We start from the raw sequence: 14,624 nt of genomic DNA on the forward strand, positions 1-14,624 counted from the left end.
CCAGGTTCCTTTCCTGTTCTCTGTCTTCTAATCCGATATTCTCTTTTCTGCTTCACTGATTCTGTTTTTAAGGCTCTCCAATGTGTTTGCATTTGATCTATTGAATTCTTCAATTCAATTTGATTTCTCTTCACTCCCTTTTTATTTTTTATTTATTTATTTTTTAATTTTTGACAGGCAGAGTAGACAGTGAGAGAGAGACAGAGAGAAAGGTCTTCCTTTTTGCCATTGGTTCACTCTCCAATGGCCACCACAGTAGGCGCGCTGAGGCCGGCGCACCGCGCTGATCCAATGGCAGGAGCCAGGTGCTTCTCCTGGTCTCCCATGGGGTGCAGGGCCCAAGCACTTGGGCCATCCTCCACTGCACTCCCTGGCTACAGCAGAGAGCTGGCCTGGAAGAGGGGCAACCGGGACAGGATCGGTACCCCGACCGGGACTAGAACCCAGTGTGCCGGCGCCGCAAGGTGGAGAATTAGCCTACTGAGCCACAGCGCCGGCCCCCAAGAATATGTTTTAGATTTCTAATTTCATCCTCTTTTCTTTGGTTTGCTGGGTTCCTTTCCTGTTCTCTGTCTTCTAAGTCCGATATTCTCTCTTCTGCTTCACTGGTTGTGTTTTTAAGGCTCTCCAATGTGTTGGTCATTTGATCTATTTTATTCTTCAATTCATTTTGATTTCTCTTCACTCTCACAATTTCATGGTCTACTAGTTTCTTCATTTCATTTTGATTCCTCCTTAAGATTTCATTTTCTTGAGAGAGATTTTCTACCCTGTCCAGTAAGTATTTGTAGTTCAAGAATTTGTTTTTGAGAACTTCAAAGTGTTCTTACCATAAATTTTTTGAAATCTGTATCTTGCATTTCTTCTCTCATCACCTTTATAATCATTAAATTGGGTGTCTTGTTCATTTGAGGGGCATCGTAATGTCTTCCTTGTCCTTATTTCCTCAGTTTCTGCATTTGTTGCTTAGCATTGTGGAGATATTCTTTGGATTCTTCTTCCTCTTTTTTTTGCTGTAGTGGTTTTTCTTGTTATACTATGACTGTATTAAGTGGACTGTCTGATTTTGATGGATCCTTAGAGGCTTGTGATGGTTGTGGCCAGAGAGCTCTGTTTGATTCTTCAGGGGTAAGGGTGATACACCCAGGTTAGATGTATTAAATTTACTCTCTTTCTCTCTCTCTCTCTCTCTCTCTCTCTCTCTCTCTCAGATTCATAAGAGAAGTAATTCTGCACAGCTAAGCAGAATTGAAGGCAGTCAGTGTCTGAGCTCTGGCCCGTGTGGGTATAATATTCATCTGCTCTGTCCCAAGGACCACACAAAGGATTTGTGCAGTCCTCAGTGTAAGCTCAGATTCCCTGCAATTTCCCACCAGGTTGCCAATATTACCAAGCTTGCAGCATCTCCCGAGAGTACTCATGTCTCAGGCACTCAATGAGTTCTCCTACACACCCTCAGTTGTTTTTTTTCACAGTCATAGTTCATAACCTCCACACATTCACTAGGTCCTATCCTCCTGTTATCTCTCCCCACCATAGTCAGGTTCTTCTGCTTAACTGAGGGTGGGCGCAGTTCTGAGATGGTGCAGCTTTTATGTATGTCCAAAATGGTGCTGGCTCTTTGTCTTGCTTGCCTTTGTAAGGTGAGTGGAGAGAGAGAATTGTGTCCATACTGGTCTATTTTATTTTATTTTATTTTATTTTATTTTATTTTATTTTATTTTATTTCTCTTTTTTGAGTGCCTGGTGAACTTTCCCCCACAGGCCTTCAAGTCTTGTTCCCTCTAGGCTCTTCCTGTCACTTCCCCACCAGTGTCTTGGGCTACTGAGGTTTTGCCTCACTTCCCTTTCCAGCACTGGTGTGTAGACTCAGCAGCTGGGGTCTCGAGCTGTGTGCACCTGTGCCCTCCACGTAGGTCCACCATGTCCCACTAGTTGCAGAAGAGTTTCCTCTGCAGTTTCCCTGAAACTACAGTATCTCCACTTTTATTAAACTATCTTTTCACAGGCTATCAGTGTGCTCCCTCCCTATTCTGCCATCTTGGAGGACTCCTTTCCCCTGTATTCTAGTAGTCCTTCCTGGTAGCTCAAGGAAGTTTTGCCAGAATCTCTGTAAAAAAGATGAAACAAATTGTATTTCAGGAGAAAAGTGCTTTGTGTAGTGTCACATGATTTGTAAATACCCACACTCTAACTTCTGTCTAATGTTCTCTATTTTGCCACACATAATTAAAAAACATTTATTTTTCAGATCCATTTCAGAAATTGTCACCAGTTCAAATAGTACTGCTTTAGAAAACTTTCAGGAGCATGTATTCCCTTTTGCTACTAATGCTATGTTTGGAGTGTATGACTTCAAAAAGCATATCATGAGGCTGGTGCTGTGGCACAGTGCGTTAATACCCTGGCTTGAAGCACCCACATCCCATATCAGCACAAGTTCAAGACTTGGCTGCTCCACTTCTGATCCAGCTCTCTGCTATGGCCTGGGAAAGCAGTAGAAGATGGCTCAAGTCCTTGGGTCCCTGCACTCATGTGGGAGACCTGGAAGAAGCTCCTGGGTCCTGGCTTTGGTTGGTGCAGCTCTGGCCATTGCAGCCATTTTAGAGTGGGCCATCAGATGGAGACCTCTCTCTCTCTCTGCCTCTCATCTCTCTATGTAACTTTGACTTTCAAATAAATAAATAAATCTTTAAAAAAATCAAAAAGCATATCATAAAAATTTTCCCCCTTTCAGTAATTTCTTCTTGAACAATATGTAGTACACATGCAGCTACAGAAAATTACTGTGAACGTTTATCCTGCTTTCTGAGATAGTAAAATTATATTAAATTAGATTTCATGTGATAATAAGCTTTTTAAAATATAAACCAAAAGAAAACAATGACCATATATAAGCCGGAATGTGAAGAACAACCTTATGGTCTCCAGATAATTTATTTGTTTGAATCCCAGGACTTTTTTTTTTTTAGTATCAGCAGTTTTTCTAAGTTCTAATTGATAGGCAAAGATTGTGTTTATAGGAGCTTTTTCTAAGTTTTTTTAAAAAAAATTTGAAAATATTGTATATAGAGGAAAGACCCAGAGAGATCTTCCTTCTGCTTATTCACATCACAGATGGTCACATTGAGCAGGGCCAGGACAGAATGAGGCCAGGAACCAAGACCTTCATCTGGATCTCCCACATTGGTAGCATTTGCCCAAGTATTTGGATCATCTTCCATTGCTTTTCTCAGGCCATCAGCAGGAAGCTGGATCAAAAGCAGAACAGCCAGAACATGAACCAGTGCTCATATGGGGTGCTTGTGTTGCAGACGGCAGGTTTACTTGCTATGTGACAATGCTGGCCTGTTTTATGGGAACTTCTAAATGAAATTTTGAAGTTGTATGCATTGTAGTTTGCATGTAATTCAACTTTCTGCCATACTTACTGATATATATCAGCATTTGATGTAGGACAACTCAGAAAACACAATGGCTTAACAAATAGCCATTTTATTTGCAGTTCTGACTCTGTGTTATGGGCTGCACTCAGCTGGGCAGTTCCTATGATCAGTTCAGGAGCAGAAATGAGAGTTTTGTCATTTGGGGAACTGATTGAGGCTTCACTTAAGTGCCTGGGGTTTGTGATGAATCTTGGCTACATATTATCTCTTTTTTTTTTTGACAGAGTTAGTGACAGAGATGGAGAGAAAGGTCTTCCTGCAATTGGTTTACCCCATAAATGGCCACTATGGCCAGCATGCTGTGCTGATCCAAAGCTAGGAGCCAGGTGCTTCCTCCTGGTCTCCCATGTGGGTGCTTGGCCCAAGCACTTGGGCCATCCTCCACTGCCTTCCCAGGCCACAGCCGAGAGCTGGACTGGAATAGGTGCAACTCGGTCAGAACTGGTGCCCCATCCAGGACTAGAACCTGGGGTACCAGTGCTGCAGGTGGAGGATTAGCCTAGTGAGCCGCGGCACCAGCCCACAGGCCCCAGGGTTTTTCAGAAGATAACTGTCAGAAAAAGAAAATCTAAGAAGGCAAATGCTTTGCAAATTTTCTATTTCTGGGGCTGGTTCTGTGGCATAGCAGGTAAAGACACTGCCTGCATATGGGTTTCAGTTCATGACTTGGCTGCTCCACTTCTGATCCAGCTCTTTGCTATGGGCTGGGAAAACAATATAAGATGGCCCAAGTCCTTTGGCCCCTGCTCCCTTGCGGGAGACCTGGAAGAAGCTTCTGGCTCATATCTTTGGATCTACACAGCTCCAGCCATTGCAGCCATCTGGGGAGTGAATCTGTGGTTTGAAGCTCTCTTTCTCCCTCCCTCCCTCCCTCTCTCTCTCTCTCTCTTTTTTTCTCTGCCTCTCCTCTCTTTGTGTAACTCTTTCAAATAAATAAATTCTTTAAAAATTGTCTATTTCTATCACATTTACTGGTATCTCATGGGGTAAATCAAGTGAAATGGTGAAATTCAGGGTATTTTTTAAAAAGATTTATTTATTTATTTGAAAGAGTTACACACAGAGAGGGAGAGGCAGAGAGAGAGAGAGAGAGAGAGAGAGAGAGAGAGCTCTTCCATCTGCTGGTTCATTTCCCAGTTGGCTGCAATGACCAAGGTTGTGCCAATCCAAAGCCGGGATCCAGGAGCTTCTTCTGGGTCTCCCACATGGGTAAATGGCCCAAGGACTTGGGCCATCCTCTACTGCTTTCCCAGGCCATAGCAGAAAGCTGGATCAGTAGTGGAGCAGCTGGGAATGAATCCAGTGCCCAAATGGGATGCCAGTCTGCAGGCGGCAGTTTTACTCGCTAGGCCACAGTGCCAGCCCCAATCCAGGGTTTTGTGAAGGGATGAATGCAGGGAAAAGGTCTATTTAGAATCATTACTGGTAAAGTGCACTGCATTAAATATGTGTTTGTGTATTATGTGTATGTGTTAACTTTCTTTAGTATAAAATTTAATAACAGCATAATGTTTATCTCTGACAACCTCATTTATTTGAACACTCTTAACATTTCTTTTTACTTTTACACTATTATTTTACAAAATTTGTAGATAATGCTTTGGTTAAACCAATGATAACTTCTGTTTAATCTCTGCCACTTAATATAGGTGGGTGCATTTTCCTATGTATTTCCATTTTTACAGGCTTATTCCTCCACAGTGAAGCTGATGTTTTCTTGCTTAATGTATTTATTATTCTTTTTTTTTTACAGGCAGAGTGGACAGTAGAGAGAGAGACAGAGAGAAAGGTCTTCCTTTTGCCGTTGGTTCACCCTCCAATGGCCGCCGCGGTAGGCACGCTGCTGCCGGCACACTGCGCTGATCCGATGACAGGAGCCAGGTGCTTCTCCTGGTCTCCCATGGGGTGCAGGGCCCAAGCACTTGGGCCATCCTCCACTGCACTCCCTGGCCACAGCAGAGAGCTGGCCTGGAAGAGGGGCAACCGGGACAGGATCGGTGCCCCGACCGGGACTAGAACCCAGTGTGCCGGCGCCGCAAGACGGAGGATTAGCCTATTGAGCTGCGGCGCCGGCTGTATTTATTATTCTTTATTAATTCTATCATATTGGTTTTTTCCCACTGTTCAGTGCAGAAGGAAACCAGAGGTTTTTTTTTTTTTTAAGATTTCATTTATTTATTGAAAGAGTTGCAGAGAGAGAGAGAGAAAGTCTTCTATCTGCTGGCTCACCCTCCAAATTACTGCAAAGGCCAGAGCTGAGCTGAACCAAAGCCAAGACCCAAGAGCTTCTGGGTCTCCCATGCAGTTGCAGTGGCCCAAGGACTTGGACCATGTTCCACTGCTTTCTCCAGACATAGCAGAAAGCTAGATTGTACATTGAGCAGGCAGGACTTGAGCTAGCACCCACATGGAATGCTGGCACTGCAGGCAGCAGCTTTACCCATTATGCCACAACGTTGGCCTCCAGAGTTTTCTTTGAACTCCTGCCATTCACCTTCTCTCTCAGGTATGATTCTGGGTCCTCCACATGTTTCTAAGAGGAAAGAAAATTAATATATCACCTCTAAGTGTTTTTTTTTTAATTATTCCCCAGATTGTCAGTACTCATTTTAGTTGTTTAATGTTAGTTTACTTATTTTTTTAGATTTTTTTAATTTATTTGAAAGTCAGAGTTACAGAGAGGCAGAGGGAGAGAGAGAGAGAGTCTTCCATCTGCTGCTGGTTCACTCCCCAGTTTGCCACAATGGCCAAAGTTGCACTGATCCAAAGCTAGAAGTGAAGAGCTTCTTCTGGGTCTCCCACATAGGTTCAGGAGCCCAAGGACTTAGGCCATCTTCTACTGAATTCCCAGGCCACAGTAAAGAGCTGGATTGGAAGTGAAGTCACTGGGACTTGAACTGGCACCAATATGGGATGCCAGCACTGAAGGCAGTGGCATTACCTGCTATGCCACAGTGCTGGTCCCAGTATACTAGTTAATTAAAATGGAAAATATGGGGCCAGCTCTGTGGCTCAGTGGGTTAATGCCCTGGTCTAAAGCATTAGCATTCCATATGGGCACCGGTTTGAGACGTGGCTGCTCTACTTCTGCTCCAGTTCTCTACTATGGCCTGAGAAAGCAGTGGAAGATGTCCCAGGTCCTTGGGCCCCTTCACCCATGTGGGAGACCCAGAAGAACTCCTGGTTTGTGGCTTCAGATTGGTGCAGTTCCAGCCATTGCAGCCAATTGGGGACTGAACCAGCAGATGGAAGACCTCTCTCTCTGTCTCTCTGCCTCTCCTCTCTCTGTGTAACTCTGACTTTCAAATAAATAAATAAATCTTTAAAAATTTTAAAATATAAAAATAAACATAAAATTTGTTCTCATGGAATATACAGAAATGAATTATGAATTTGGCATGATTATGAAACATTACTGTCATCTATAATAATGCAGTTTGGTCTCTTGTCTTTCTGTTGCTATAGCAAAATATATATTTGTTACATGAATTGAGTTGAAACTAAGCACAATATGCTACATTTTTGGGGTCATGTTGTCTGAAACAGTCTACACATAGCTGATGTACTGAGCAGTGTTTTAGTGCTACCTATGAAGTAAACACTTAGTATTCTGCAAGAAGAAGAGTTACCTAGTGCTAAAACACAAATCAGTTAAGTTTGTTTTTGAATTGTTAGAGTAGTGGAGTCCTTAATACCTTTGAGAAGCTGAATTGGATTCTGGAATAGGATGAGAAATGTGTGGAGAAAATAATCTACTAGAGGCTAATTTATTTTTTAAGATTATTTATTTGAAAAGCAGATTTACAGAGATTGGGAGGGACATGGAGACAAAAGGAGATATCTTCTATCTACTATTTAATTCCCCAAATGCCCACAATGGCTGGGACTGGACCAGGCCAAAGCCAGGAGCCTGAAACTCCATGGGTCTCCCAAACTGATGGAAGGGTCCAAATACTCAGGCCATTTTCACTGCTCTTTCAGTCAGATTCACAGGGAATTGGATTGGAAGAAGAGCAGCAATGACTCAAATCCTGTTTACATGGGATGCCAGTATTGATGGTGGAGGCTTAGCCTGCTGGATCACAATTCTGGTGACTTTTGCAGGTTATTAAACAAATCTCTAAGCATTTTTCTCAGTGAGTCACAAATGCAGATTGTACTGCAGACAATCCCAGGTTCTCTTTTTGGGCAAATAATTCCATTGCTTTCACTTTAATTATGTATAATGTTATTACAAATGTTTATCATTTGAATGTTTTGGGCAAGTATTTCCATTGCTTTCACTTTAATTAGGTATAATGTAATTTCAATTGTTTATCAGTAGCATAATCGTAGACAAAGGCAAAAGCTAATTTGTATTCTTTGTCTTACCTGTATTTTCTCTCTTACTTAAAAATATTTATTAGCTTGATAGAGAAAAAAGTTGATGGACTGAGAGATAGAGAGCTTTGACACATTAATTCACTTCCTAGATAACCATAGCAAACAGAGTTGGGGCAGGACTGAAGCCAGGATTGAGGAATGGAATCTAGGCCTCTTTCATTGGTGACATCACCACTGCTTCCCCAGGTCTTCATTATCTGGGCGCTAAAAACTAGAGCTGGCATTGGAAATCAAACATAGACACTCTGAGGTGGCATCATAAACACTAAGCAAACTATCTGCCCCGTCTTTTAATATATTTTTCCCTGACATATTGGAAATGATATGCATGGTGCTTTCCTGGAAATTATTTTCTGTTCATTCCCATCATAGTTTCACTGATGGTTTCTTTCCTTTTTTTCTCAATGCTTCTACATACTTCTCCTTAACATTGCCCATTCAAGAGTCAATATTGCCCCTCTTTTAGCCTGCTGTGCAATTCCTCTTGACAGATGTGGCCTTTGTGATTTGAACCTCCTGTTTCCCTCCAGCTTGGGCATTTCTCACAGCCTGTAGATCATGGGTTTGATCTGTTGAATGCTCTGTGTGGCTTTCTAAACACTCAACAAGTCTAATGTGAAACCATATCCTTCCTTTTTTCCTTCATAACCACACAACTGTCAGTGTTTATTTTGTGACATAGTTAACATGTTGACTGGAAGTGTAATATTATAGGTGATGATAGCATTTGAAGACCTTGCTGTGTACTTTACATGGGAGGAATGGCAGAAAATGAACAATGCTCAGAAAATCCTGTACAGAGATGTGATGCTGGAGATCTACAGCACCCTGTTCTCCTTGGGTGAGTGACACCCATCACATGCCCAGAGATAACATTTTATTGCTATTTGACAACTAAGGGAACACTTTATAATGTTTAATATTGGGCAGGTATAGAATTTGAGTCCACGAATAATCTGATATCTACCATCTTACAAAAGATTCAAATTGGAACATTTGTTGCATAGCTCCTGGGCCAAGCTGTAGCCCTTTAAATAGCCCAAGATAGTGATTTCATCGTCTTATATTGTTTCCATTAATAGGACACTGTACTACCAAACCTGACTTGATCTTCAAGTTGGAGCGAGGAGCAGAGCCATGGATGGTGGAAGAATGCCTGAATCAGAGCCTTTCAGGTAAGTCTGCACATAAGGGACAGGGAGGCCAAGGCAGAAAGTGTGCAGATGTTGACTGGTGTTCTTTCCATGAATTTTTTTCAAGCCTTACTCCTGATAACAGCTGGTTTTGTGCATCAGACACAGGCATTTAGAGATACCAGTATCTTTCTAACTTTTGTTGTTAGTGAAGATGTTCTTTGATTAAAAAAAATCCAGTCATTTTCTGATGTTACTAAGGATTTTATCTAGGTTTGATACATTCTCCCAATTCTAACTTCTCCTTCTCCTTCTTATCCACACGTTCATACCTTTTTCCTCATGCACTTATTAGTTCCTTCAGTGCTTGTTAATTAGGCAACATACAGAAACTTATTTTTTTAAGATTAATGTTTCTGTTATTTTAAAGATTTATTTATTTATTTATTCAAAAGTCAGGGAGAGAGAAGAAGGAGAGGCAGAGAGATAAAGAGATAGAGAGAGAGGTCTTCCATCCACTGGTTCATTTCGCAATTGGCTGTCATGACTGGAGCTGCACTGATCTGAAGCCAGGAGCCAGGAGCTTCTTCCAGGTCTCCCACATGGGTACAGGGGTCCAAGGCCTTGGGCCATTTTCTACTGCTTTCCCAGGCCATAGCAGAGTGCTGGATCAGAAGTGGTGCAGCAAGGACTTAAACTGGTGCCCATAAGTGATAGTGGCACTGCAGGTGGTGGCTTTACATGCTATGCCACAACACTGGCCCCTGGAAACTTATTCTAACTCATTGTTCAGATTGAGTTCCCACTCATGATTTTGCCCAGGCATAGAACTTTCTCAGGACTGAATCAATAAATGTGAACTCTCTCTTTCTTAAGTTTCTTTCTTTTTTTTTCCTCTGTGCATCTCAAATAAATAAGAAAATTATAGTCTGTTGGAAACATTTGAGGAGTGAGCTTATAGCTGGCAAACCTCTGTTTCAGTCTGTCTTTATCTCTCATTCTGTCTCTCTGACTCTCAAGTAAGTAAATAAGTAAATGCTAAAAGATGGTCATGTGGCCAGCACTGTGGAGCAATGAATTAACATCCTAGCCTGATGTGCCGGCATCCCATATGGGCACCAGTTCGAGACCCAGTTGCTCCACTTCCAATCCAGCTCTCTGCTATGGCCTGGGAAAGTAGTAGAAGATGGTCCAAGTCCTTGGACCCCTGCACCAGAGGGAGACCCAGAAGAATTCCTGGTTCCTGGCTTCAGATTGGTGCAGTTCCAACCATTGTAGCCAACTGGGGACTGAACCAGTAGATGGAAGACCTCTCTCTTTGCCTCTCCTCTCTCTGTGTAACTCTGACTTTCAAATAAATAAATAAATCTTAAAAAAAGATGGTCATGAGTAAGCCTCTGTGCTATGACATCAGAAATTATGAAACTAGGAATGACACCATGGTGCAGTGTGTTAAAGCTCCAGCCTGCAGCACTAGCACTGCATATGCATGCCAGCTCAAGTCCCAGCTGGTCCTCTTCTAATCCAGCTCTCTGCTAATGCACCTGAGAAAGGAGCAGAGGTTGGCCCAAATCCTTGGCCCCGTGTACCCATGTGGGAGACAAGAAAGAAACTCCTGGCTCCTAACTTCATCTTAGCCCAGCATTGGTTGTTGTGCCCATATGGGGAGTGAACCAGCAGATGGAAGACTTCTCTCTATATCTCTCTATAATTCTAGCTTTCAAATAAATAAAGTAAATCTTTGAAAAAAGGAAATCATAAACTAAGCATGAACTTATATAAAACATGAAAATAAGTGATCCTAGACTCACCAAGAAAGTAATGAGATTTTGAGATCCAAGGTCAAGTAGCTTCATGGGTTTATGTTGAGTGGCTCAGATTTCTTTAAGGGTGAAGTTTGAAGTATGATTTCTCTCTTATTTTTCAGTATCATTGAAAAATAAGCAAATAAAACGATAAGAAAAACATAGGAAATGAAGCTTTCAGTGAAAATAGGAGGCAACAGATCTAAACCCTCCAAAAATTCAAATTACCACACAGGGATGTTTATAGAAAGAATTGAGAGGAGGTAACCAGCACTGGTGATTTCAGAATGAGCTAGAAAACACTTTTCAAAGAAGATGAGCACATCCCGGGTTGCAGAAACAAATTCTTCAAACTGATTGGGAGTGTTTTGGTATATTGAGACTTTTCTGTACCTGTTGTACTTCTGAGAAGCTAAAGGTGTTGGGTGTCCTTAGGAATTTGAGGAAGCTGTCATAGAGTAGAGACAAAGTAGTTTTTCATTTGAAAAATCCCACAAATGATGTTTACCTAGGAAGACTGAACATGAGACAATCATAGATTCAAATCATACTTCTTAAATATTGTCCTGCTTAAAATACAGGCACATGTCACTCTTCTCCACCTGCAAGTAAATGATCAGTAAAACTTTTTCATGTTTATGGTTGAAATATCAGAGAAGCAAAAAACACACAATTTTTATAAAAATAAACTATAGATAAAAGGGAAAAATGGTTGCTAGGTAGTGGGTGAATATTTTTATTAAATATTTGTCCATTCTTTAAAATGTTTTATAGTTATTTCATATTTGTGAAAGGCAGAGTGATAGTGAGAGGAGAGAGAGAGAGAAAGAGGTCCTCTATTAGCTCACTTCCCAGATGCCTGCAATACTTAGGTCTAATTAGTCTGAAGCCCAAACACTAGAATTCATCTAGTCTTCCCTGGTGTCTCACAGGTTCCCAGGCACATGAACCATTATCTGCTTTCTTCCAGTTTACATAGGCAGAGAGCTGTACTGAAAGCAGAGTAGCCAGGGCTCAAACTGACACTGTTTTGAGATGCAGGCATCCCCCACATCATAGCACAAATGTCATTCCACCATCCTTGACAAATTACCATAGTAAAAAAGATCATGTTTGAACATTCGGAAACCTCATGGTATATTAATGTATTAAGGAGAAAAACCATATAATGGTTATAAATAAGTAACTCATACTGATTTTGTGAAAATCTTATGCCACTTGGATAACAAGTAACTTCATTCCCTTTACATGAGTATGCCAGGAGAAACAGTTACATGTGATTCCATGACATGATTGCTTTTTTCTCATTTCAGTGGTCATGAAAAGGGATGACCTGATTAGGATCAACCAGGAAAGTCAGGACAAAAATCTGAATCAGGATTCTATGAAAAATAACAAGACATCAGATCTCAAGAGAGTTGAATTAAGAAAAACACTTAGTTTAAATTCAAGCCATATTCCAACACTGATTATTGAAAAGAGAACCTATTCAGGATTGAAGCCTGAGGAATGCAATAAATGTCACACTGTGTATCTCCCCAGTGGGCCTGATCAAGTACAGGCTGGAGAGAAATTTGATAACACTAAGATACCTGGAAATTCTCTCCAGTTCTGTGAGACTCTTGCTCAGCATGACAATATCCACATCATGAAGCAGTCATTTGGACCCACTGGACAAGCAAAAGTCTTCACAAGAAAGGTGTTCTGTAAATCTAAGAGGGTTCATATGGCAGAAAACTGTAATAAATCAACTGTCACTTTTGGAAAAGTAACTCAAATAGAAAAAGCTATCCATGAAAATTCTAACCTCAATATGCATCAACAAAATCACACAAAAAAGAAATTTTATAAGTACATTAGGTATGTTGAACCTGTCATTCACCAGTCACATCTTGCAATAAATGACAGACTAAATACAAGGGGAAAACTCTACACATGTAAACTTTGCGGAAAATCACTCAGTTTTAATTCACCTTATGAATGTAATGACTGTGAAAAAGCCTTTGGACAAAAGTCACACCTCATAAACTATCAGCGAAGTCACACAGAAGAGAAACTTTATAAATGCCTTCACTGTGGAAAAGGCTTTCTGTGGAAGTCAGTCCTCATAGTACACCAGAGAATTCACACAGAAGAGAAACCCCATAAATGTAATGACTGTGGAAAAGCCTTTGGAAGAAAGTCATGCCTCATAGTACACCAGAGAATTCACACAGGGGAGAAACCTCATAAATGTAATGACTGTGGAAAAGCCTTTGGAAGAAAGTCAGTCCTCATAGTACACCAGAGAATTCACACAGGAGAGAAACCTCATAAATGTAATGACTGTGGAAAAGCCTTTGGACAAAAGTCAGACCTCATGAAACATCAGCAAATTCACACAGGGGAGAAACCTCATAAATGTAATGACTGTGGAAAAGCCTTTGGAAGAAAGTCACACCTCCTCATACATCAGCGAATTCACACAGGGCAGAAACCTCATAAATGTAATGACTGTGGAAAAGCCTTTGGACAAAAGTCATGCCTCATAGTACACCAGAGAAGTCACACAGGGGAGAGACCCTTTGAATGTAATGACTGTGGAAAAGCCTTTGGACGAAAGTCAAACCTTGTAATGCACCAGAGAATTCACACAGGAGAGAAACCTCATAAATGTAATGACTGTGGAAAAGCCTTTGGACAAAAGTCATGCCTCATAGTGCACCAGAGAATTCACACAGGAGAGAGACCCTTTGAATGTAATGACTGTGGAAAAGCCTTTGGACGAAAGTCAAACCTTGTAATGCACCAGAGAATTCACACAGGAGAGAAACCTCATAAATGTAATGACTGTGGAAAAGCCTTTGGACAAAAGTCAGACCTCATGAAACATCAGAAAATTCACACAGGGGAGAAACCTCATAAATGTAATGACTGCGGAAAAGCCTTTACACAAAAGTCACATCTCATCATACACCAGATAATTCACACAGGGGAGAAACCTCATAAATGTAATGACTGTGGAAAAGCCTTTGGACAAAAGTCACGCCTCCTCATACATCAGCGAATTCACAAAGGGGAGAAACCTCATAAATGTAATGACTGTGGAAAAGCCTTTGGAAGAAAGTCACACCTCCTCATACATGAGGGAATTCACACAGGGGAGAAACCTCATAAATGTAATGACGGTCTAAAAGCCTTTGGACAAATGTGATGCCTCATATTACACCAGAATTCACACAGGGCATAAACCTCATGAATATAATGACTGTAGAAAAGCCTTTCCACAAAAGTCGCACCTCATCGTACACCAGAGAATTCACATGGGGCAGAAACCTCATAAATGTAATGACTGTGGAAAAGCCTTTGGACGAAAGTCACACCTCATCATACACCAGAGAAATCACACAGGAGATAAACCTCTTAAGTGTAATGACTTTGGAAAAGCCTTTGGACAAAAGACAAACCTCTAATCACGGCAGAAAGTTCACAAGGGTAGAAAACTCATGATTGTAATAACTGTGGAAAGCATTTAGCCGTAAGTCAACCTTCATTGTGCATCAGAGAATTCACACAGGGCAGAAACCTTATGAATGTAATGATTGGAAAATCCTTTGGACATAAGTCAAACCTCATAATGCCCCAGAGCATGCACACAGTGTTGAAACTTCATGAGTGTAATGACTGTGGAAAAACTTTTGATTTTAAGTTCCAACTCGAATTGCATCAGAGGATTCACACAGGGAAATAATATTATAAATGTAATGACTGCGGAAAAGCCTTTTTCTATAAGTTATACCTCATATCAAAACAGAATTCACACAAGGCAGAAACCTTATGAATCTAATGAGTGTGGAAAAGCCTTTATAAATCATATG

At 41.1% G+C, this 14,624-nt stretch overlaps 1 protein-coding gene across 1 annotated transcript; it reads left to right on the forward strand.

The window, feature by feature from the left end:
- Positions 1-5,891: 5,891 nt before the first annotated feature.
- LOC133764036 (zinc finger protein OZF-like) lies at positions 5,892-13,915 on the forward strand (the record flags this gene model as incomplete). Its single annotated transcript, XM_062197676.1, has 4 exons — positions 5,892-5,952; positions 8,912-9,004; positions 12,261-12,535; positions 12,782-13,915. Coding segments are annotated over exons 1-4 (1,563 nt in total), but the record flags the coding sequence as incomplete, so codon positions are not given.
- Positions 13,916-14,624: the final 709 nt, after the last annotated feature.

This window comes from Lepus europaeus, chromosome 7, assembly GCF_033115175.1.
Source record: "Lepus europaeus isolate LE1 chromosome 7, mLepTim1.pri, whole genome shotgun sequence".
Lineage (NCBI taxonomy): Eukaryota > Metazoa > Chordata > Mammalia > Lagomorpha > Leporidae > Lepus > Lepus europaeus.